The 26,008-nt window shown below is 51.6% G+C and overlaps 1 protein-coding gene across 1 annotated transcript in view; it reads right to left on the bottom strand.

The window, feature by feature from the left end:
- Positions 1 to 23,668, bottom strand: part of TESC (tescalcin) — a 48,576-nt gene extending 24,908 nt beyond the window's left edge. The window contains exons 1-2 of the mRNA XM_082699806.1: positions 23,468 to 23,668; positions 213 to 282 (exon numbers count right to left, since the gene is read on the bottom strand). Coding sequence (XP_082555932.1) covers positions 213 to 282; positions 23,468 to 23,525 — 128 coding nt within the window. The 5' untranslated portion in view covers positions 23,526 to 23,668. The remainder of the gene's footprint in view (positions 1 to 212; positions 283 to 23,467) is intronic.
- Between the last annotated feature and the right edge of the window lie 2,340 nt (positions 23,669 to 26,008).

The following is a 26,008-nucleotide window of genomic DNA, read 5'->3' as shown; positions in this document are numbered from 1 at the left end:
GCCGAGAGAAACAGGTGTGGCTCTAGACTGGCTCTAGAACATCTCATCTAGAAGGGACCAAAACAATCACAACTTCGGGTTTGCTGCAGGAAATGGGGTAACCCAGGAGCTCTTCTAGAGTCACTGAACACTCAGAGAAAGAAAGAGCTGGAAAGAGAAATCGTCAAAGGCCGTGGACATGCCCAACGCCCGAACCCAACCGCAGACCTTACCGAATGGTGGGCTGGTCTCCGCTGAGCTGCTTAAACCGCCGGTGCAGCTGCTCGATCTGGTCTGAGGAGACTGAGAAGCAGGGGAGGGGAAGGAGAGGGGGAGGGAGGAGGGGGAGAGAAAGACAGGAAGACATCAGTGACCCCCGAACTTGGAAGCTACCAGCATGAGGCTGGTGACACTCTTCCACCTTCCCGTTCCATCGTTCCCCTGCCCTCCCCACCCGGCCAATACCAAGCAGCACCAGAAGAACCACCCTACAAAGGGTTTCCCAGTCTTCCTGGCAAGGCACCTCTGGGGTTATTTGTTCTGATCCCCTTGGTGATACAACTTGGGCTACTAACAGCAGCCCCCAGGACCGTACCAATGGGAACCAGGTCATTCGCCCCTTCCCCAGCCTGCTAAAGGGATCCCAGCCATTCTTCTGACTTCCTCCCCTCCCACTTCTGAAGACAGGCGTCTTCCTAGATGAGCAAGGGGCTTCAGAGGGTCAGTCTCATATGGCGAGACAGAGGAGTATGGAAGGGAAAAGTGGCTCAGGCTGGTGCTGGGTGATTTGGGAGACGCACAGGGAGACACAGGAGGAGAATCTGGTGCAGCGAGGGAACTAAAAGGAAATGAAATAGGATCTGGATAATTACGCTGTACGTGATGTATGATCTCAATCATTCTAGAAAACCTACATGCCGGAATTTTTCTTAAGAACCCTTTCAAGGCCAGTGGGCCATGTTTCTTCCACAGATGAGACGGGCCCTAGTACATTCCAAGACTCATAATGGTTCCGTCCACACAGGGCTTATCTTATGAGATGCACAGTATGAAACACTGACCTGCATCATTTCCCTGAAGCCCCAGCACAACCCTGTAGGGGAGGAGATACCTTTCTCTCTGTCTCCTAATCTGAGGCCTGCAGCTCAGAGTACTTTCAACTGCACAACTGGGCATCAGTGGAGCTGGGATCCATCTCCCAAGCCTGCCCTCACCTGCTACTCAGTATCTCCTGTCTGCCCATATATTTCAGCATGCAAGGCCTTACATCTGATTCCTGGGGACTACATACAGTTCAGGCAGAACCTTCCCAATGGTGGCTGGGCTGATAAACAGCCAGCCCCCTCTTCCTTCTTTCCAATGCTTTCCCTGCCTTAAATACCTTTTCTCCTCTTATTACAGAGGCAGCTAATTTGGGGGACCAGCTGGTCATCTCATTTCTTGTTGGGATTTTTTAAAAGAATTTTTAAATTTTATTTTCTTTTTAAAGATTTTATTTATTTTATTTGACAGACAGAGATCACAAGTAGGCAGAGAGGCAGGCAGAGAGAGAGGAGGAAGCAGGCTCCCCGTTGAGCAGAGCACCCAATGCAGGCCTTGATCCCAGGACCCTGGGATCATGACCTGAGCCAAAGGCAGAGGCTTTAACCCACTGAGCCACCCAGGCGCCCCATGAGTTTTTAAAAAACATTTTATTATTTATTTTCCAGAGAGAGAGCGCACGAAAGTGCACAACCAAGGGGAGTGGTAGGCAGAGGGAGAAGCAGGCTCCCTGCTCAGCAAGGAGCCCAATGTGGGATTCTATCCCAGGACCGTGGAATCATGACCTGAGTTGAGGGCATACATTTAAAAACTGAGCCACCCAGGCATCCCTTTTAAAGAATTTTTAAAATCATCTCTACACCTAGTATGGGGCTCAAACTTACAACCTCAAGGTCAAGAGTCTCATGCTCTACTGACTGAGCCAGCCAACCACTGTGCCTTTTTTTTTTTTTTTTTTTGGTCTCAGGCTCAGGTTGTGTCGCTTCAAGAATCTGCAGCTCAGAATTCTCCAGCCTCCCTAGAAGCTACTGTTGCTGAGAAAATACTCCTTATGACTGCCAACTGGTACTGAGGCTTTGCTAAGTGCTGGATGTCCATCTCCACACTGTAGCTCATCTCTTCCCCATGACCCCCTGGGATAGGACTGTATCCCCATTACAGATGTAGAAACCGCCCCTTGGAGAGGCTGATAACTACCAAGGGCAATTACCAGCTTTCTGGAGGAGGATATGGCCATTTACAGCACACGCGTCTCAGCAAGGTTGTGTGTATACTCGACCACCTTGCAATTCCGCTCCTGCGTACGTACCCAAAAGAAACACACACTTGTGCTCATCAGAAAATGTACAGACGGAGGTTCATGGCAATACTATTTCAACAGCCCTAACCTGGAAGCTATCAAAACACCCAGCAATGGCAGAACATAAAACGTTACAGTGTAGTCACACCATACAACAGGATACAGCAGTGAACCAAGAGAATGTGTTGTAACTTGGGTAAGTTTCAAAAACACAAAAATGAACGTCTGGATGGTTTGGTGGAGCTTGAGACTCTTGATCTCAGGGTTGGGAGTTCAAGCCCTACATTGGGTACAGAGATTACTTTGAAAAATTTTTTAAATCTTAGGGGCACCTGGGTGGCTCAGTTGGTTAAGGGATTGCCTTCAGCTCAGGTCATGATCGTGGAGTCCCAGGATCAAGTCCCACATCATGCTCTCTCCTCAGCAGGGAGTCTCCTTCTCCCTCTGACCCTCTCCCCTCATGCTCTCTATCTCTCATTCTCTCTCAAATAAATAAAATCTTAAAAAAAATTTTTTTTAGGGGCGCCTGGGTGGCTCAGTGGGTTAAGCCGCTGCCTTCGGCTCGGGTCATGATCTCAGGGTCCTGGGATCGAGTCCCGCATCGGGCTCTCTGCTCAGCAGGGAGCCTGCTTCCTCCTCTCTCTCTCTCTCTGCTTGCCTCTCTGCCTACTTGTGATCTCTCTCTGTCAAATAAATAAATTAAAAATCTTTAAAAAAAATTTTTTTTTAATCTTAAAAAAAAACCACCTTAAAAACAAGCAAAAGAAGTCAGACAGGAAAGAGCATGTACTCTAGGATTCCAACCAAATAAAGTTCAAAAACAGGCAAAACTCATCTATGGTTTTAGAAATCGGGATAGAAAAGCTACATTCAGGACGATTCCAACTATAGGACATCCTGGAAAAGGCAAAACTATGAAGACACAAGAGAAATCAGTGGCTGTCAGAGGTCACAGGGGTGACGGATGAATAGAGCAGAAGGTTTTCATAGCAGTGAAAGGATTCTGTAGGGTACCACTGTGAGGAATGCCTGACAGTACATATATCCAAACCCACAGAACCTACAACCCCAAGATGGAACCCTAAAGTACACAGTGGACTTGGGGCAATGATAATGTGTCATATAGGTTTATCAACTATATCCCACTCTGTTGGGCGGTTATTGATAATGGGGGAGACCAAACTTGGGTTGGGGTGGGGATACATGAAAACTATACTTTCCCCTGAATTTTGCTATGAACTTACTAAAACTTCTCTAATAATAATGATGATGATGACATCCTCTAAATATTTTTTTTAGAGGGGAGCAGGGGGAAGAGAAAATCTTAAGCAGGCCTCACACCCAGGGCAAGCCTGATGTGGGGCTCAATCTCACGACCCTGAGACTGTGACCCAAGCTGAGACCAAAAGTCGGAACACTTAACCAAATGAGCCACCCAGGCACCCTTGTCTTAATTTTTTAAAAAGAGAAGTCAGTATAAGAGTTACCCCTGAGCGGAGAGTAGCAATTTGAATGGGATAGGAGGGGGCCCTCTGGGTACTGGGAATATATTATTTCAAGTTCATGGGAATATTTGGTCATGAGTGATATACTTTTCCATACATGATACCACAATAAAAGGTTTACATGCAAAATTCAGTAATTTTAAAAAAATCAATAATTCTACTTGACAAAAATTTGTCCTAAAAACAAAAATCCAACAACAAGAACAAAACATGAATATATATAAATGTACTCATTTTTATATTCTTTTTTTTAAAGATTTTATTTTTAAGTAATCTCCATGCCCAATGTGGGGCTCAAACTTAACAACCCAACCCTGAGATCAAGAGTCACAAACTCTACCGACGAAGCTAGCCAGGTGTCCCACCTTCATATTCTTAACAGCTTAAAAACTGGACTCAATCTAAGTGCTCACCAAAAGCAGATTGGTCAAATATTTTGTGGTATACTTAGCCAATTAAAAAAAAAGCATGTTGCTTTTGAAAAGTGACAATTGCATATCTGACATGAAAATATATTCCTCATGTGATGTTCTTCAAAAACAGCTTTGCTGGGGCACCTGCCTGGCTCAGTTGGTACAGCATGAAACTTTTTTTTTTTTTTTAAGTTTATTTATTTGACACAGAGAGAGAGAGGGAGCAGGCAGGAGCAGCAGGCAGAGGGAGAGGGAGAAGCAAACTTCCCGCCGAGCAGGGAGCCCAATGCGGGGCTCGATCCCAGGACCCTGGGATCATGACCTGAGCCGAAGGCAGACGCTTCACCAACTGAGCCATGCAGGTGTCCACCCGTCGAGCATGAGACTCTTAATCTCAGAGTGGCGAGGTCAAGCCCCCCATTGGAGACTACTTAAAACAAAAACACAACAGCTTGCTACAAGAGCAGCATGACCTCATGCTGGGGGAGATATGTAGACACATAAAACGTGCATAAGTAATAAAAGGAAATCTGGATTTATTTTCCCTGAAATAATAGTGATGGTTTCCCCCAGTAGTGGGATTAAAGGGTTCATTTTGCTTTGATTCATCTATATTTTCCAAATTTTCTCTAATATGCAATGCATCATTTATTAGTCACGTAAATGGATATTTTAGGCACACAATATGGTCCCATATGGGACAGCCCAGGGATCTCGATAACATCACTCTTGATGACTCATCGTTGGTGGTGTAGCTTGTCCTGCAAACACACGTTCTCACTTAATCCTTTCTACCACCTGAGAACAGACAGACGCTCCCACTTTTCAGAAGAATGCATGGAGGATCTGAGGGGCTGGGTAACTTGCTGATGCCTACTGAACTTGAAAGGCAGACCCAGGATTTGGGTTCAGTTTGTCTGGCAGAAAGTGTGTGGATTCAGGTTTGTTCATCTGCTTACTGATGCCCCACGCAACCTCCCTTTGTGTGATCAATGGCCGCTCCCAGCACTCAATCACAGATTAAAAAAAAAAAAAAATGACACTGATCAGATGAAAAACAGCTCTCAAAAATTACAGCCAAAAATGCTCCTCAACCGCCTCTATGACAAATGAGTTACCTTCAAAATGATGCTAAGTGACAGAGGCCAGTCACAAAGGCCACCCGTCACATGATTCCATTTACAGGAGACACTCAGATAGGCAAATCCGAAGTAGACCAGGGCTTGCCTGAGGCTGGGGAAGAACGGAGAGTCAGGCTAATAGGTACTGAGCTGCTTCTGGGAGGGATAAAAGGGTTCCAAGTTAGATTGTGGTGATGGGTGCACAACCCTGTGGCTATACTAAAAACTACGGAGTACATGTTAAATGGCTGAAATGTACAGAATGTAAATGACTTCTCAATAAAGCCATTAAAATAATGAATTATGGGGCGCCTGGGTGGCTCAGTGGGTTAAGCCTCTGCCTTCGGCTCAGATCATGATCCCAGGGTCCTGGGATCCAGCCCCGCATTGGGCTCTCTGCTCAGCGGAGAGCCTGCTTCCTCCTCTCTCTCTACCTGCCTCTCTGCCTATTTGTGATCTCTCTCTCTCCCTGTCAAATAAATAAATGAAAAATCTTTTTAAAAAGTTAATTATGTTCCTAAGCATAGAACCACAGCAGCCGACATTCATTGAGCATTCACGGAGTCCAGCCCTACTCCTGCTAAGCTCTGGCTCACATAACCCTCTCTATCAATCCTATTGCGTAAGGATGGCTTTTAGCCCCATTATAGAGATGGGAACATGGAGACTTGCCCAAGATCACACAGGTAAGAAGAGGTGTATAAACCAGAAATCGCCATAGGCCGGGTTCCTCTCATGAAGCCTCCAGCTACTTTCACGCAAAGTGTGAGCACACTCACACACATGCACACAACCCTTCCTGCAGTGCCTAATTGAAAACAGAAGGGTGAGGAAAACAACCTGTCTTCGGTACCCAGATTCCCGGAGCCAAGAGCTCAGGCTCAACTTAGATGACAGTGACAATGGGAAGAACGTCTGGGGCCTCACGAAGTGACTTTCAAGGCACCCTCGGGTCAGGGGGTCCCCCAGAGGGTCAGTCTTGTGGGCACCTGCTCTGCGTGTGCGTGGCCCCCTTGGGGGTTCCCAGGATGGAAGATTTTCTTGTTTCTCTGTTCCTCTCAGCCCTTTCTCCAGGTCCCCAGGAGGTCACAGTTGCCGTGGAGACAGGAGAGCCACTTGGGTGCACAGGCACAGTGACCTCATTATCTGTGGCTTCGGATTTCAACCTGAGGGTTGGTTTCACACCCCGCCAGTGGCTGGTGGGAGTTTAACTGGCCCAATCTCTGTGTGTGTTTGTGGGGGGTGACATGCTACTTTGTATCAAAAGCTTAAACCAGAAAGTATCTACCTATATAGTAAGTCACTAGACGCCGCAGGCGGCTGCTAAGCCTTTGCAAGGGAGCAGGATCAGGGACTAAAATACACAGCAGCTTCCAAAGACTTAGTACAAAAAAGGATGTAAACTGTCTCAAAAATTTTTGTACCAGTCATACACTGAAATACCTTAGGCATAAGAGGATAAGTAAAACATTGAAGTTAACCTCATCTGTTTCTTTTTTTAAACATGGCTACTAGAAAATGTAGAATTACCTTACATACACAGCTTCCAAAAAATTTAGCATTATCCCACCTTGCACTGCATTTGTACTGGACAGCGCTGGTATCTGGGCTTCCACCCAGCAACCTGGTCCCAAGGAACAAAAGCCGAGGACCTCAGACAAGTGTACAGAGATAAATAGGCAGAGTCATCATCACGGACTCTAAAATAGTTAACACCTAGGGAAACGGTGAGCCACAAGGAAACCGGCTGAAATAAATCCTGGAGCATCCTGAACACAGAATACTACACAGCCTTCAGAAACACGTTTAAAATACTTAGAGGGGTTGGGGGTCCTGGGTAGCTCAGTGGGTTGGGCCTCTGCCTTTTGCTCAGGTCATGATCTCAGGGTCCTGGGATCGAGGGGCTCTCTGCTCAGCAGATCCTGCTTCCTCCTCTCTCTCTGCCTGCCTCTCTGCCTACTTGTGATCTCTGTCAAATACGTAAATAAAGTCTTATAAAAAAAATAAAATAAAATACTTAGAGGGGTGCCTGGGTGGCTGCACTGGTTAAGCGTCCAAGTCTTCATCTCAGCTCAGGTCATAATCTCAGGGTCGAAAGTTCAATCCCCGTGTTGGGTTCCACACTGGGCATGGAGATTACTTAAAAATATATGTATAATGGGGCGCCTGGGTGGCTCAGTGGGTTAAGCCTCTGCCTTTAGCTCAGGTCATGATCTCTGGGTCCTGGGATCGAGCCCCACATCGGGCTCTCTGCTCAGCTGGGGAGCCTGCTTCCCCTCTCTCTCTCTGCCTGCCTCTCTGCCCACTTGTGATCTCTGTCAAATAAATAAATAAAACCTTTAAAAATATATATATATGTATAAAATAAAATACTTAAGGGCACCTGGGTAGCTCAGTCTTTAAGCATCTGCCTTTGGTTCAGGTCAGGTTGTGGGACTGAGCCCTGCGTCGGACTCCCTGCTCCACGGGAAACCTGCTTCTCCCTCTCCCACTCCCCCTGCTTGTGTTCCCTCGCTCGCTTTTTCTCTGTCAAATAAATAATATCTTTGAACAAAATAAGATATTCAGAACTTAGAACAACGTTCATGGGATATCACTACAGGGAAAAACCAACAGGCCACAACATCTCGGGAAAACGAATGTTCACCATCACATCTGTGTACGCGCAGGAGTTCATAGGAAAAGACACACAACGAAATAGTGCGCCGTTTCCAGGTGGCAGAATCACAGGACATTCCTCTCTTCCTCTTGTCTCGAATTTTTGCTTATCCGTCCTTTCACTTTCCTGTGATTAACACGGTCCGCTTGTCTGCCCAGCGGGACAGGGTCCAGTCCTAAACGGAACAAAACCCACACGCGCACCAGCACGGATAGGCCTTGAACACACGAGGCTCCGGAGAGAAGCCAGGCCCAGGTCACATGTCACATGACTCCATTTATAGCGAATGTCCGGCAAATCAAGCCACAGAAAGTAGGTTAAGGGGTTGCCGGGGTTCAGGGTAGGGAGGAATGGGGAGGAATGTAATGGGTCTGGGGTCTCTGCCTGGGCCTGGTCCCACCTGTCAGGTGTGGGGGGCTGGCTTCCAGCCCTGCTGTGCTAAGCATGGGGCCACCAGGCAGGAGGGGGGTCACACAGACCAAGAGGTCAGAGACAAGCCTCAAAGAGAAGGAGGCAGGAGATGGGGGTGGTTTGAGAAAGGGGCATGAAATCCCCCAGGAGGCCTGGCCTCTCCCATCTGACTTGAGAAGAAATGGAGCATCAGCCTTCAGCACCTCCATTATATGGGGTCACCGAGACTACTTGAGCCTTTATTCCCAGGGGCCCAAGTCTGGTGACAAAGGGCACATAAAGTCTCACCCGCGCCTTTGCTGAATCCATGCTGGCTCGCAGGGGTGCGGGAGACCTGACTGACCCGCCACGGTCCACTGGGGTCGCTCAGCCCTCTGACAGATGCCCCGTCACTCATTAAGAGACATTTACTGAGCACCTCTTGGCACCTGCTAGCGGCCAAGGGCGCCGACACGAATACCATCTATTGGAAATGGGCATCACCTTGCTGGGATCCAGGATAATAAATGTGGTGTCCGCTTGCCAAGGAGCACGGGGGTCAGAGAGGGAGTTCCAGTGCGCAGGGAGGGGTGGGAGGCAAGGCCCTGTGGGATCCTGAAGGCAAGGGCGAGGCCGGGAGGGCGAGGCTGGCAGAGGTGGGGTGGGAGGAGTTCAGGACACCGGGGTTCTTCAGCACAGGCAGAGAGTGGGCGGGGGACCGGGAGCAAGGTGGGGAGGTATCCGCAGTCACACGCACCGAGTTGAGGCATTCAGAATTCACCCCCAGCTCGCAGAAGTTGCTAAGGCAGGAGACAAGATTCCATGTGCCTGGTGACAGAACAGAGGGTGGATGCAAAGGACAGGACACAGGGGACCCAGTGGGGGAGGAGGGGGTTTCTGTGCTCAAAATGCAGTTGCAAGGAGCTAGGGTGGCTGAAGGTCTGCTCCTGTGCTTGCAGGAGCCAGCCCCCCTCCCTCAGTCTCCCCCAGCAGTGCCACCCGGCACACAGGCCCCAGGATACTGAGCAGGGAAGGTCTCAGTGGCTTCTGGGGTGCCCATAGCTCTCCTGCTCACCATGTCCTGACTGACCGGCCAGGACTCAAGCCAAGCATGGGGCTGATGTCCCAGAACACAGAGGCGAGCAGGGTCAGACAGAAAGGTGGGCTGATGGCATGGGGCCAAGAGCTGCTGGCTGGGTCCCCAGCTCCACCTCCTACTAACCCGTCTCCCTGAGAACGCCTCCTCCTCCCCCGTAACACGGAGAGAATAACAGCAACACCCCCGCGTGGCTGTTCACACCCCAAAGAACAAGACACGTCACACACACGCGATGCACAATGGCCGGAAGGTAGGAGCACCCACACGTCCATTGGCTGGTGAGCAGATGAACAAAACAGGGTGCGCGCTGCTCATCGGGGCAGGTCACACAGACCCCTGCTGGCCCACAGCTGAGCTGGGAGACACAACGGAAGAAGCCAGATGTGCAAGGCCACCGCGGTGCGCTGCCATGTACCCAAAGCTTCTGAAATACGTGAACCCACAGGGACAAAAAATAGGTTTGCGGATGCCAGAAATGGGGGTGGGGGTGTGGATTTCAGGAGCAGCTAATGGGCCTGAAGTTTCGTTCTGGGGTGATGATGTCCTAGAACTGGATGGTGGCGACGGCTGCACTTAATGCCCTAGAACTGCAGGCTGGAAATCACTGAAGATGGTCAATGACAGGTTATGTCAATTTCACCCCTGTTAAATAAAATGTCACATTCATGTTGCAGGGGACCTGGCAGGGGGAGCGGAGGCAGCAGAGTGGCCACGAGAGCAATCATGAGGACCCTAATGACTCTGTTGTACCCACCGGGCACCCCAGCTGGCTCCCAGCTTGGCTGGGCTTGGGAGGGAGAAGGCACTTTGCCTGCTGCCTGGGGCTCCAGCAAAGCAGTGACTCATCCTGGGTCTCCGGAGGGAGGAGGAGAGAGAGCAGAGGGACAGCCTCCGCAGCCTGGAAAGGACCTGCCCCCACACACCCGCCTGCTGCCCTGAAGATGCGTCCGGTGCCCAACGCCCCGCTTCTCTCCTTCCCCCTCGCCACGCGCCCAGCCTGTGCACATCACAGAGCACGCCTCGCTGCCGGGATTTTTAAAAGAACCAAGGCCCTCAGCCTTGGAAAGGAAACGACCAAACCCAACTCTAGTGTCCAAAGCAGAAGCAGCAAAAAGAAGGTCAACGGATGCCTTCTCTCCAGCACCTTCGAACCCTTTACACGCAAACGTCAACCTTTCTGTGAGCGCAAGAGCCACAGGATCTGGGTGGGAGCTGCCCCCGGGCCCCGACCAGCATGGGGAGGGTCTTCATTTTAAGCTCAGATACCGAGGGTCTCAGGAGGATCTCGGCAGGTTTTTTCCACCGAGAAGGAATCCTCCAACTCCCAGGATGGGAGGAGAAGCGGAGACAGAATGAAGTGGCTTGACTTTAGCAAAGATCCTCTCATGAGAGATGAGACGACTTGGAACACTGTCAGAGTGGGTGGGCAGGACTCTCGAAATCACAGGCTGTGCTGTGCTCATCGACGCTCACCTTCCCACAGCTCTGCTCTGTTCTTTGCCATTTGCCTTATAGCAGCAGGACTCACTGCCACGTGCTAGCATTTCCTCGGAGGGGGGAACTAAGCCGAATGCTTGGCACACATCATTTTATTTCACCCTCACCCCAGGGCCTGCCTCGGAAGGTGGTTATCACACCCCCTTCACAGACAAACCCGAGCCTCGGAGAGATTAAGTCATTGGCTGAGATGAGCGGCAGAGCTGGGGTTTGAACCCAGGTCTGCAGCACTAGAATGTTTTCACACAGCCTCACGCTTGGGCTATGCACCCCAAGGGAGGATGGGGGGGGGGGACAATGAACACATAGCATTCATGTCACTAAAGAGACAAAGAGGTCTCCATTTTAATAAAAAGACTAGGGGCGCCTGGGTGGCTCAGTGGGTTAAAGCCTCTGCCTTCAGCTCAGGTCATGATCTCAGGGTCCTGGGATCGAGGCCCACATCGGGCTCTCTGCTTAGCAGGGAACCTGCTCCCCCCCCCACCCCGTCTGCTTGTGATCTCTCTCTCTCTGTGTCAAATAAATAAACAAAATCTTTTTAAAAAATTTTTAAAAATAAAAAGACTAAAGATGGGGAAGGGACGAGGGGACGCCGGTTAATCAGTAGAGATGGGAAGAGTGGGCGTCTTTTGGACCATCTAAGGAACTGGTTTTCACATCCTTCCAGAACGATCTTCAGCTCCAAATTTAGACTGGGGGCACATCAAGTAGAGAGAGGCTTACGTAAGGTATGAAGGCTTACTAGGTAAAGAAGTCCAGTTCCTGCTATGTGGAATGAACACATTCCCCATTGCCCTACAGACCCCTGAAACCCTGGATAAAAGAAGAAAAACCTCCCTAGGGCCACCAACCCTGCAAGGGAGGGGGACCCAACAAGGTCAGAAGCCAGAAAGGAATGCACACCCAGCAGGGCAAGAGTGCCAGACGCTGGTGAGGTGACCCTGGGCCATCAGCTGTGGCCTTGGTTCCCTGTCAGGGAGAAGTGAGCACTTCTATCCAAAGCTGAGACAGAAGGGTACCAGGGTGGTACCTCCATCAGTGGAGCCTCTGACTCTTGATCTCAGCTCAGGTCTTCATCTCAGGGTTGTGAGTTCAAGCCCCACATCGGGCTCCATGTTGGGTGCGGAGCCTACTTAAAGAATAAATAAAAATAAAAAGCTGAAGCCTAAAAGACCGCTTCCCCATGTAAGATAGGCTAGAGAAAATATTGCCTACTGCCTCAGAGAATCGGCGAGGAGCAGACCCTGCCAAGGAGGTGGCTGGGCCCAGAAGAAAGGGGGAAGTCTCCGTGAGGAATCAAAATGCCATGTCTGTGCCATGCCCAGGGGAAAACGCCAAACCTCTGTGGCACAGGAAAGCCAGATTGAGGACCTACTATAAAAAATGTTTCTAGACCAGTGACAGCTCTTGGGAACTTAACACAATAAATGCAAAGCACTGTGTGAGGTGCTTCTAGAACGCAGGGACTCTCATGGGAGAGGTACTTTAGGTAAGCTCTCCCCCACTTGGTTTGGCCTCGGCATAGATCTGGAGCTGAAGACCGTTCCAGGAGGATGTGAAAACCAGGGGAGAAAGCCCAATCAAACATGAGCTCAGAATCCAAAACCAAACCACACCAGCAAATGAACCCCTGGAAGGAAGGACCAGCAGACACAACTAACAAAAGGAATGGAACCTTTTTTGTTTTAAATGTTTTTTTTAAGATTTTATTTATTTATTTGACAGAGATCACAAGTAGGCAGAGAAGGGGCGCCTTGGTGGCTCAATGGGTTAAAGCCTCTGCCTTCAGCTCAGGTCATGATCCCAGGGTCCTGGGATTGAGCCCCGCATCAGGCTCTTTGCTTAGCAGGGAGCCTGCTTCTTCCTCTCTCTCTCTCTCTGCGTGCCTCTCTGTCTACTTGTGATCTTTGTCTGTCAAATAAATAAACAAAATTTTAAAAAAAAATTAAAAAAAAAAAAAAAAACAAGTAGGCAGAGAAAGAGGAGGAAGCAGGCTCCCTGCTGAGCAGAGAGCCTGATGCGGGGCTTGATCCCAGGACTCTGGGATCATGACCTGAGCTGACATGACATGACAGAGGCTTTAACCCACTGAGCCACCCAGGCACCCCATTTTTGTTTGTTTGTTTTTGTTGTTTTGTTTTGTTTTAAATATGTTAACAGCACCATGATCTAGTGGGCTTTGTTCTGGAGTGTTTCCATATTTGCAAACCAAAGGATACATGACACTCACAAGAGAAAAGATAAAGGGCACATGAGCCTATCAAAAGATGCAGAATTAACATCTGACAAAATATAATACCCATTCATGACTAAAACGCTCCACAAAGTGGATTTAGAGGGAATATGCCCAATCACAATGCAGTCCGTATATGAAGAACCCACCGCTAACATCCTACTCAACAGTGGAAAACCAAGAACTCTTCCTCTACCATCAGGAGAAACAGAAGGTCGTCCTCTCTCACCACTTTTATTCAGCATAGTTCTGGAAGTCCTAGCTGCAGCCATCTGACAAGAAATGCAAGGCATCTGAACTGGTAAGAAGTAAAGCTGCCACTTTTTGTAGACAACATGATACTCTACACAGAAAACCCTAAACAGTCCACCACAACGCTATTAGAATAAATGAAGTCAGGGACGCCTGGGAGGCTCCGTCATCTAAGTGTCTGCCTTCAGCTCAGGTCATGATCCCAGGGTCCTGGGATTGAGTCTGGCACTGGGTTCCCTGCTCAGGGGCGAGTCTGCTCCCCTCTGCTCCTCCCCCTGCTTGTGCTCTCATAGTCTCTCTCATAAATAAATAAAACCTTAAAAAAAAAAAAAAAAGTCAAGTCCCAGAGACAGAAGGTACAGCATAGAGGATAGAGACAGTCATACCGTAATGACACTGGGTGGGGCCAAGTGGTGACCACACTTATCCTGCTGAGCACAGAGCAGGGGCTGGCAAATCACTCTGTTGCATATCTGAAACTAACATTATTCATCAAGTATACTTTAATTTTTTAAAATAAAACAATTAGGGTGCCTGGCTGGCTCTGTCAGTAGAGCATCTGACTCTTGATCTTGGGGTCATGAATTTGAGCTCCATGTTAGGGGTAGAATTTATGTAAAATTTTTTTTAATTTTAGGGGCACCTGGGAGGCTCAGTCATTGGGCGTCTGCCTTTAGCTCCAGCCATGATCCCAGGGTCCTGGGATTGAACCCCACATCAGGCTCTCTGCTCAGTGGGAAGGTTGCTTCTCCCTCTCCCATTCCCCCTGCTTGTGTTCCCTCTCACCCATGTCTGTCAGATAAATAAATAAAATCTTAACTTTTTTTTATTTTAAAAATGAATGGCACCCCAAGAGGGTGAAATGGAAAAAACTATATAATAAATGTTAAATTACTACAAATAATGAAAGAACACTACTCTATGACAGAAGCAGCAACTCTAAAAACCATTTGTAACTTACGAAATGTTTTTTATATGTATTTCATAAGCCCTCCGGGGGCATCTGGGTGGTGCAATCAGTTAAGCGTCCAACTCTTCATTCCAGATCATGTCTTGATCTCAGGGTCGTGAGATCGAGCCCCACATCAGGCTCCACACTCAGCGCAGAGTCAACTTAAGACTCTCTCTCTCTCTCCCTCTGCCCCTCCCCACAGCTCGCTTGCTTGTTCTCTAAAATAGATAAATCTTTTAAAAAAATAAAGTAAGTGGCACCTGGGTGGCTCAGTTGGTTAAGTGTCTGCCTTTGGCTCAGGTCATGATCCCAGGGTGCTAGGATCAAGCCCTGCATCAGGCTCCCTGCTCGGCAGGAAGTCTGCTTCTCCCTCTCCCTCTACCCCTCTCCCCTGCTCATGTTCTCTAATAAATAAAATCTTTTTAAAAATCCTCAAAAAATAAAAATAATAAAAATGAAACAAAATAAGTCATCAAAATTTATAAACATAGGGGCAGCAAAACTGTAACAGCTAAAGAGAGCATTCATGAATTGGAAGACAGACCTAAGGGGCACCTGGATGACTCAGTCATTAAGCATCTGCCTTCGGCTCAGGTCATTATCCTGGGGTCCTGGGATCAAGTCTCTGCCAGGAGCCAGCTTCTCCCTCTCCCACTCCCCCTGCTTCTGTTCCCTCTCTCACTGTCTCTCTCTCTGTCAAATAAATAAATAAAATCTTAAAAAGAAAAAAAAAGAGACGGACCTAAGGAAATGACTCCAAAGACAGCAAAAAGCAATAAAACAATAGAAAATATGAAAGAGAGGTAAACAGGCATTCAGGACAGAATGCCATGACCCCATCTATTTCTAATAGGAATTACTGAAGAAGAAAATAAAGATAAGCAGTGGGGGGAATACATTCATAATATAAGACACAAGCCTTCTTTAGAAGGAAATACCATAAACCATGCCCAGGGAGGATAAATAAAACAAATCCACACCTAGACACAGTGCAGTAAAAAAAAAAAAAAAAAAAAAAAAAAAATCCCAGACATCTGAAACAGGTACAGAATCAGACTTCTACCAAAGAAACATCAATTAGACAAGAGAGCTGACTTTCTCAACAGCAACAAGAGACCAAAACCAAAGTTCTGAGAGAAGATATGCAGAATTTTTTACCCAGATCAATGATCGACTGTGTATGCTGGCAAAATCTAGACATTTTCAGACAAAGTTGATAACTCGCTGAGAGTCACTGAAAAAATCAGTGGAAAGGTGTATCATGTAAGAAAATGAAATCTATAAGGAAAAACTTACAAGAATTAAAAGGGTCTGCATAAAACAATAAAAAAAAAAAAACCAATGCATAGGTTTTAAAAACGTAGAAAAAATACTGGAGAGTGACAAAAATTAAAGCATGTTAAGGTCCCTGACCATCAGCACAGGGAAAGATAAAACTGGACCTCAGGCATGTCCAAGATGGCGGCCATGTTAAAAACATGGAAGGAATTCGTGAAGTTAGAGAATGTCCTTAAGAGGGAGAAAGGCAGCCAGCTTCTGTACAGTTCCTCATCAAAACTATGAGTACTTGCCAACAACTACTGAACACCTACAATGTGTCAAGAGCTTTACTAAGATGCTCACTTAATCCTCACAGTAATGAGGTGACACATCCCCAATCAGCAGATGAGAAAACAGAGGTGTGGAGGCCAAGGTGGTTGCTCTGAGACTAAAAGGTGGTCCACAGTTCAAGCCTTTACTGTCTGCTGATAAAGGCCATGGTGGGTGGCGAGGGGGGACAGGGCAGTGTATATCCATGTGGGACCCTGGCTGCCATCTTGGGGGATGCAGGTAAGGACAAGAGAGCCCCTGGGAACAGCGGGTGGGTGAGGCATGCTGGGAGCTCCCTTGGGGCTGGCCACTGGGATCCCGGCATGAGGCTGAGGTTAGAAAGGACGTGCACCGGGAAAGCCATCCACCCTAGCAACCTTCTCGCTCCATCGCGGTCCAGGACTCAGCCATGTCCATCATGAAGTCTCCTGCTGGCCACCCGCCCGCCCTCCGGAGGCACCAGATCCCCGAGACCTGAAGGAGCCTTCTCACCTCCCAGGACACAGGAGACCCACTTCTGACAGCCTGCCCATCCACAAAGGTCACACCGCTGAGACAACAAAGGGCCTTTTTGTCCTCGTGCTTAACGGTGGCTGCCGCCACCAACGGAAATCACCCACTCGACCTTCTGGCTTTATGAATTAATAATAAAGTTGGAACAGGAGACGGCTCGCAGGCCAGGGTACCTCTTCCCCTCCACAACCCCAATCACCTTGCCTGGTGTCCCCAGCACGGGCACCAGGGGGCCCTGCCTTATCTCTCCAAAGCCGTGAGCCAGAAATGCCTTATTCCCTTGGCTTTGAGACAGCAGATACTGAAGCGCTTTGCGAGAGTAAAGGCATCTTATCAACACTCGAGGTATTCTGTCTGTGCAACTGGGCCGTATGGCATGTCTGAGCATTGATTACATTCTGGGCTGCATTCCGGGGACCATTAACTCACACACACAAAAAAATATCCTGCCAGTATGGGGCTGGGGGCGGGGTGAGAAAGAGACGCAGAAGCGATCTGATTACTACTAATCCGCACAGCGAGGAAGTCTTGGAGCGCACTGCCAATTACTTCCATGCAGAGAAAACACAAATTCTCCCTCTGAAACAGACCTGAGCCACCCAGGAAGACCTCAGGAAAACAGAGGGGGCTACACATTCCCGCTCTTCCTCCCAGAGCCCCTAACTCCCCTCACACTGCCCCCCCCAAGCCTGCCTCCCTGGGGACAGCTCACAGTTCTAGAACTTTCCATAACCTGATACCAAGCCTATCTGCCTCGAGGTCTAATTCTCCCCCTTCCACCGTAGTAAGCAAGTGTATTAATGAGGTCACGGGGTGACAGTGTTGCCCCTCCCAGATACACAGAACCTTTGTCTCGGTCTACATCGTATGGGGTCTGGGTCACCTGGGGAAGATGGAGTTAAATTTGGGTTCCGCATTCTGCATCCAAGTGACCGGAAGCAGTCCCTTCAAAGGTCTGGGCCTCAGTTTCCTCATCTTTAAACTGCCATATGCTATAATGGTGAGAAGAGCCAGCCCAGCCACAATGCAAAATATCAGCATGGGCCAGAGCAGGGTGATTTGGGGTGTCCAGCAATGAAGTTCACTTGCCACCCGGCCCTTTTAAAAGCTTCCCAAAAGGGACACCAGGGTGGCTCAGTCCATTGAGTGTCTGCCTTCAGCGCAGGTCATGAACTCGGGGTCCTGGAATCAAGCCCCACATCCCACTCCCTGCTCAGAGGGAGCCTGCCTCTCCCTCTCCTGCTCCCCCTGTGTGTGTTCTCTGTCAAATAAATTGTTAAATAAAGTCTTAAAATAACATAAATTTTAAAAACAGAAGCTCTCCCAATCCGCCTGCAAGTTTCCATACTGTGAGCTCCCAGGGGAGGCTGGGTCCACCGGGCCTCCCTCCTCTGATCTTGGCCACTGTGCCCACACCACTGGACCGTTTCTGCCCAGTCTGCACGGAGATCTCAGCCTCGGGGGGACCGACCCTCCCCAGACCTCACAGATACCCTTATTCCTCCCTGTTCAGGAAACAGTTTTTCGTTTTTGCTAAAAAAATTGTTTTTAATTACTCTCTTATTAAGATATGGTTTACATGCAATGAAATCCCTCTTCATCGTTTTTGAGAACCCGATGGGCCCTGGGGATCTGCTCCCACCTCACCCCCAGCCCCAGAGCCACAGACACAGTCGTGCACCCTGTTTCCTGGGGCCTAGAGATTGCTGGCTGATAACAACCATAGTCCACCCACGGGAAACAGGAAGGGAGCCAGGAGGGTCTGTAGCCCGTTTGGCTTAACATGCCTCAGTGGGGGACAGGAGGAACTCAGTAGTACGGGCCAGGGTGCCTGCACCCCCGGAGCGCCTGGAGGGCAGGGAAGGTGTCTCTCCCCCCCCACCCCCACCCCATGCATCCAGAGGGAATATGGCACATGGCGAACAGGCGGAGACTGTGGTCTAGGGCCCCTTGAGATCTTTGCAACCACCAAGGAGTAACCAGCAGCAGCAGCCCAGTGGAAAATGGGGTGCCACCCCCTCCAGCCGGCACGGGCCACCCAGGCCTCTGGTCCCCCCCCCTCCCCAGTGAGGGGGTCTGGGGATCACACCAGAAACGGAGTCCCAGCTCCAATTCTCCAGAGCGTGTGGCCTCAGGCGCGCGGCCTGCTCTCCGCAGCATCCGCGCCCTCCTCGGGAAAACCACGGTGTTCCTGGGGGCGCTGCTTCGGCAGCTGCGGGGAAGCTGCCGCGCTCAGCTCTGTGTTTGGCAGATGACAGGCGCCTGGTAAACACACTCGCTGTCAACGTGAAGAGGTCTCAACTCCAGATCTGGGACATTGTTTCTCCTTCTTCCTTCTGGCAGCTTCTTGGCATCTACATAGATATGCTTGTGGGGCTGTTTTGGAGCCTGGAGGAAAAAATAGACCCTCCACCTTTCCCAGAATCCTCCACTTATTATTTCCTTTCCAGCCCCAGGAGCAGGCATGGGGGGGGGGGTGGCAGGAAAGGGCCACCGCCAGGCCAGCTCAAGGTGGTGAAGGCGACCAGGCTTCCGTGAGCGACCCCCCCTACAAGGGCCCGGTCTTCCTGCCGGGGGCCACTTCACACCTTGGGACCCACGCCGGGCTCCACTGCCTTCCTGCTGCGGAAGGAGCGTCAGAAAGGCCAGCGCCCGTGTTTAACGTGCATTTTAATGTTCTAGGTAGGCCGCTTTCTTGGCTCAGCAAAGATGTCTGGGAAGACTTTTAGGCTTGAAATCAATCAGTGAGACTCTCCCAGGCAAGAGGAGGTGGGTGTGCAGCTCTGTGGATGCCCTGCGTGGGCTGCCTTGAGCTCAGGCCTATTTTTGGTGGGGCTGGCTCAGCGCTGAGGCCCACAGGACGGTGCCAGGAGGGCTGGTGCGGCCACGGCCACGGCCGGCTGCTGGGGTGGCACAAGGTGTTCCTCCTGGACCCTCGCTCCTAGCCAATACTCTGGGTTCTAAAGACCCGGGGGTCCCCGCCTCGTCGGCACGAACCCCTGTGTTGTAAGTACCACACCTGCATACTGAGGTGAACCAGCCACCTTCTTCTCCCTGCTCTCCGGAAGCTCCAAGTTCCGAAGGGCAAGTGACAGAGCTGACAGCTCTACTGCCATGCACTGTGCGCTGTAACCACACAGGGGCTGCGCGAGTCTCCGGGATGCGTGAACCCTCGAAGTTTGGATGGAGAGCAGGCAGGGTGGCTTCCGGAAGGGAGCAATGGCTGAGCGAGCCCCAAATGAGGAAGAGAATGGACTTCGTCAAGAGACAGGGTTAAGAGAACACATTTGCAATCTGAACCTGGCTGGTGGTTGCACAAGTGCCCCCTTATGTAAACCCCAGATTATGCACAGTCAAGTGAAGTGTTCTCCAGGTAGAGGGAATGGCTTGCACAAAGGCCCCGAAGTGAGAAAAACTGATGTGCAGGCTGTTCCCCTGCCCTCCTGCCTTCCTAGAAATCCGAGGCAACTCGGCACTGCGAAAGCACAGTGTTGGCAGGAAATGGGCTTGGAGATCCTCGGATCCCCTACTCCCCCCACTCAATGACCTGGGCAGCTGCAAGCGGGCTGCTTTGCCTCTCCAGGCCTCAGTTTCCTTCTCTGTAAAATGGCCACATTGCCACCTTCCACAGAGGGTTATTATGAAGATTCCACTGAGTGCATCCCAAGCGCTCCGCACAGAGCCTGGTGCCCAAGGAATGATGCACAGCATCCCCGTCCTGTGCTCGTCCTGCTCATCGGCTCCAGAAGGAGTCCTCAGGGAGGGACCAAGCAGACTCTTCAATTTAGGGACCATCTGGGTTCCTCGAGGAGGCAGGGGGAGCCCCGCAACCTTGCAGGCACAGCCTGTTCCTTGGCTGCCTGGGTCTCAGGCAGAATGCTTCCCAAGGATTCTTGCAGGAGCAGGGTTCTGGGAGCGGACCTTCCAGGCCAAGACGACTACTTCACACACATACATATATCACCTTACTGAAGCCATATAACCACCCCAGGAACCAGAGGGGGACCCTGGCTCTCAGAAGGGCAAGGACTTGTTTAAGGTCATGCAGCTGGGCAGAAGTGGGACCAAGCTTTAACTCTTGGCTGTGGTTCACAGTGCTACAGACATACAAATGGGTTTAAAAGCATGGCCAGTACCACTAAACACTTGCTCCAAGCCATGTACCTAGCAAGATCCTTTAATTAACCCCCCCCCCCCAGCTAAGCCTTGGACTATGGCAGCAGCAGCATCTCATACAATTCTCATTTATTGTCCTGAAAATCTTCCCACCACAGGGCCTGGTCCTCCCTAAAGAAATGTCTCTTTCCCTGGGCGCCTGGGTGGCTCAGTTGGTTGAGCGACTGCCTTCAGCTCAGGTCATGATCCCGGACTTCCAGGATCGAGTCCCGCATCGGGCTCCCAGCTCCTTGGGGAGTCTGCTTCTCCCTCTGACCTTCTCCTCTCTCATGCTCTCTCTCACTCATTCTCCCTCAAATAAATAAATAAAATCTTTAAAAAAAAGAAAAAGAAAGAAAGAAATGTTTCTCTGTCCTTCCCCAGACTCTCACACCACTCTGCATCTCCCCTCAGGAACATCAGCTTCTCTGGGTCACCTCTAAATCCCCAAGTCCTCGGTCCATAAATACTTGCTGAATGGGTTCAAATGCCCAGACTCTGCCAGCTCCTTTCAGAGGACAAAGGGGAACTTTCCCCCTAAAGTTCAAGGAACTGGAGGTATTCATTCTCCCCTCTAGTCTGATCCCACACCCCCTTCCCTGGTGCGCCCCCGCCCCATCTCCCTTCCCCATTTGGGGTATGAAATTGGAGTCCAGGGCAACTAGAAGGGAAGCCTCCTCAGCCACTTGTAGGAAGGCTACAGGGGGAACACTAAGCATCTGTCTTCCCCCACGGGAGATCGGACCCAGGAAACAGACCTGAGTCCCAGCGTGCTCTGTGGTCCTATCGCTTGTAAAACTCACCACCAGATGGGAGTCCCCCCAACTGCCCGCATGTGGGGGTACCACCCTGCCAAGCAGAAAACCCAGCTGCAGAGGTCCCGGACTTCCACCAGTGCAGATCCGAGGTAGAAAGAGCTCAACTAACAGAACCAGGGGAATCCCAGGAAAGAAAGAGGGGAATCCTACCTCCTCTGTCATGTGAGCCTTAAGGTTGAACTGGACTTAAGACTTCCTTTTTTTTTTTTTAAGGTTTTATTTATTTGAAAGAGTGAATGAGAGAGAACATGCACACGAAAGAGAAAGTGGGGGTGGGGGGGGGAGAACAAGCACTCACAAGAGGCAGGGGGAGCAGCAGGGAGAGGGAGAAGCTGACTCCCCACCGAGCAGGGAGCTAGATGTGGGGACCGATCCCAGGACCCTGGGACCATGACCTGAGCCAAAGGCAGATGATTAACCAACTGAGCCACCCAGGTGCCCCTGAACTTGAAACTTTTATATTCACACACATTTCAAAACGAAACTATAAAAAAATTTACAGCGAAGAGCTCACTCCCTCTCTGCCCCCTCCACCCAATCTGCAAGTATGCACCCTTCTTACTTTCCTGCTGAAGCTTCTAAGATCCTTGATGCAAACAAACCAATTACAAATATATGCTCTTATTTTTTTTTTAAGCGTTCCAAGTTGAATACACTACAGTTTTTTTTCCTCTCCAGTCACAGACGGTTCTGGGATTGTACATGGGAAAACATAACATGTGTATGTGATGTATGAGTGTGTACACACACACACACACACACACACACACACCAGGTAGAGGTGCTTTCTGTAATTTTCACCCAGTTCTGCAGCGGTCACCTTTCAGCCTTGGCACAAGTGGCTGGGTCAATCCCTACCCGCACCCAGGTGGTATTAGAGACCTGATTGGCTGCCCTAAACTCAAAGCAGGTGCCAGGAGCCAGCCAGCCCCTTCCTTGAAATACTATCTGCAGCTCCTATCTCCTGAGCATCTAGCAGGTACTAGCAGAATTTCCATTCTAGAGAGAAGAAAACCCAAAGATGAAGTGACTAGCCCAAGGTCACACAGCCAGAAGGTGGCGTTGGCAGGATTCACATCCCCCTGTCCGGTTTGCCCACTCACCTGGCCTCCCTGGGTCTACGGTCCACACTCCCCTTCACAGCCGGTGGCTGAGCCCAGCACCCCGAGGTCGGAGCCCAGGGTCAAGTTCCCAGTCCCAGTGGACTGGAGAGGACAAACGCTTCCACCGTCACTTCCCTGCGGTCAGGTCGGCCCGTGGCGCGGCCTCTCCCTGCTTGCAGCCTCGGGCCGGATGCAGGTCCCAGGAGTGCGGGCCAGCTCGAGGAAGGTCGCCGGGCTCCGGTCAAGTGCTCCGCGGGCGCTGCCAGCCACCCGGGGAGGTGGACCCGCCTGCACCCACTTCACAGACGGGAGGACGAAGAGAGGCGCGGGGGCACGGGCTCTCCCTCCCGAGGTCACCGGCCGGGGAACGCCGGAGCCCAACTGCCGCCCAGGTCCCGCCGACTTCAAAACTTTCCGGCCCCTGCGCTTCGCGAACCCGAACGACTTCCAGGTGCGGAGCGCGCACACCAGCTGCGCGGCACGGGCTCTCGCCCTCCGAGCCCGGGACGCCTTCCCCGCCCTGCCCTGCCCTGCCCTGGGGGTAGCCCGGCCCTGCTCCCTCCTGGGTCCGCAGTTCCCAGGCCCGGGGGTTCCGTGCCAACTCCGCGGGCGCCGAGGCTGAGCGGCCGCGGCACTTACTCAGCATCGCCGCGGAGCTCCTCGCCGCAGCCTGCAAAGTGGCCGGCGGGGACCCATTTGCAGGAGGGGGAAACTGAGGCGCGAGAGGGTCAGCTACTGGCCCAAGGTCACACAGCGCGGCGGCGCGGAGCCGGGCGAGCGGCCGTGGGCTGGGAGCCCTGAGCCAGTCGCCCGTCGGTTCCCGCCCGTGTCCCCGCGGGATACTCACAGCCGGTCTTGCCCACGAGCTCCCGCACCTCCTCGGAGGCGGAGTGGGCAGCGCCCATGGTGCCCGCGGCGGGGGCCCCGGGGCGCGCGTGCCTCGCAGGCCCCGGGCTGGCGTCGACTGCGCAGCGGCCGGTCCGGCCTCGGGTCCACCGCGGGTCTGGACGCCGGGGACAGGTCTGAGCCGCGGGTTCCGCGTGGGGCGCGAGTGCGGCCTCTTATAGCGGCGGAGGGCGGCGCGCCGCGGTCCTAGCGCGCGCCGGTTTCGCTCACTGCGGGAATGGAGGAGCACCCGCCCCGGGCCAGAGACGGCGGGGAGGGGTGGAAGGGAGGGCGCGACCTAGATACCCACCGCCAAGGTCCCCCCCCCCCCCGCCGTTCCCCGTGCAGCGGCCGTGCTCGTCGCGCCTCCCCGCCTCCGCACCCCTGCGGGCTTTGGAAAGAGGCGGGTGCGAACAGAGTTGGGGTGTAGGTGGGCGGGATAGGACCCCGGGGAGGTTCCATAATCACCCCCACCCCGGTTCCATCACACATCCTCCCGGATCTCAGGAGGGAAACTCACCTGGGACAGTAAAGAAATACAGCCAGCATTAATTAACTCTCTGCTGAACAGCAATAAAGGTAATATAATAACAGTAATCCACCTTAAACGCGCACGAGGTGCTTCGCTTGGCTCATTCCAGGAAAGCCCCTCGGCCCCTCCCCAGCACCCTGATGGAGTGGACACACCACGTGCCCCAGCGGCCCGCCCAGGAGCTTGGGGTGGGGGAGTTTTCAAACTGGAGGCGCAGGCAGCTTCCTGGCCCCACCCCCCACCCCCATTCTGGCTCAGGCAGGGCCCTGGAGGCTGCATTTCAAGCTGCCCAGAGAATGTAATGCTGGTGGTTCCCCTAGCCTCCTGGGAGAAGTTTGGCCTTAAGTTGGCTTGAGGAATTGAATTCTGTGGTCAGGCTGGAAGACCCCAGCCCGTCCTGCCACCTGTTTGACCATGATTCCTTCTCCTTAAAATGGGGACGATAATAGTAATGAGATGTCCATCGGAAGGGTCTGCCATGGGACAGGGCACAAAGTGGCTGCTGTGGAATCCTGTCCAAGCGAGGAACTGACTCTCAGAAAGGTCACACAGCCAGGGCAGAAATTCAAAGTCAACATTTTCTGGTTCTCAAGGCCAGACCCTTGCTCTCCGCGGTGCCTCGCGGTGCGGCCATCCATGTTTGGACAGTAGTCAGTTTTATGTCCTGGGTGCCAGGCTCCGTGACAGTGCTGGAGTGTGGAGGCGGGCATGAGTCCTTTGGTGCTCACAAAGACCTGGGTGGGCCCACCTACATCAGTTTCACTGGGCACTGGGGAGGGGATGCTGAGAAGCAATTACCACTACCTACAGCCTGCGAACCTCCCCCGGGGGCGGGGGGTGGTCCTGAACCCAGCCAGAGCTGCAGAATGAGCCCCCTGCCTGGGGGAAAGTTCAGCTGCCCGTGACACACGGTTGGCATTGAAAGAGCTGGAGAAACACCTGGACCGGCATTGCAGAAGCACCCCTGGGCAGGCTGAGGTGGCCAAGCTCGGGAAGTGGGGGCTGTGGGGCATCAGCTGGTCTGAGTTAACTGAACCCAGGGCTTGCATTTCAAGGCAGAAGGAACTGAGACACCCAGACTGGCCTCAGGGTCTAGAAAGGACTTCTGACCCCCTGCAAATGACCCACGACTGCTGAACACAATTTTATTCTGATGTAAAATACCATTTCCTGGAATTTTATTATATTAAATTATCCAAGGATTAAATGATGGGGCTTGCTGCCCAAGAGATTGAAAATAGCATTTTCAGGCCCGCACCGTCTCCCCCCTTGGCCGAGCTGCTCCCGAAGTTACAGACAGTGTAGGTGGGTGGGGGGGAAAGCCCTGGGACCCTGCTCTGGGGCAGTGGGGGATGGGGGGGTACATATGGCTGTGCTCTGCCCTTCAGTGATCACAAAGAGGACCCCAGTGTGGGGAGGGTGAAGGGAGCCTGTCTTCACTCTGTGACCTGTCTACACTGGCACCTTCATCTCGGACCCCACTGACAACTGTCGGCTCCTAGAGTCCTGGCACCTGCCCCCTTGGCCTGGAACTCCCTCCCCCTCTCTATTCCTATGGTTGGGGCCTCCTCTGCAGACCTCAGTGTAAATATCACCTCCCCTGAGGGGCCTCTGAAGGCCTCCCTCCACCCTCCTGGGTCTGCTGCTGAACCAGCCACCTTCAACAGTGAGCAGGGAGGGGGAAGAGGGGAGGGCTGGGGTATGATGACCACGGGGAATTGGTTCCTGATGGCAAGTCTTGGAGTAAGAATCAGGAGCTCCGTGTGGCAGCGGGAAGGTGGGGAGGCCGAGGCACCGTCCGGGGGTTTGTTGATTCACTCATTCGTTGCCCATTTATTGAGGCTATGCTGTGTTCAGGCACCTGGCTGGGCCCCGGGGCCACACCAGGAATAATCAGGAGCCACACTTCAGCTCCTAAGGAACTCCTGGAGGAATGGAGTCAGACAGACACACAGGAGGTGACAAGGCAGA

Source organism: Mustela nivalis, assembly GCF_964662115.1.
Source record: "Mustela nivalis genome assembly, chromosome: 14".
Taxonomy (NCBI): Eukaryota; Metazoa; Chordata; class Mammalia; order Carnivora; family Mustelidae; genus Mustela; species Mustela nivalis.
This window is presented reverse-complemented; position numbering and strand designations above follow the sequence as displayed.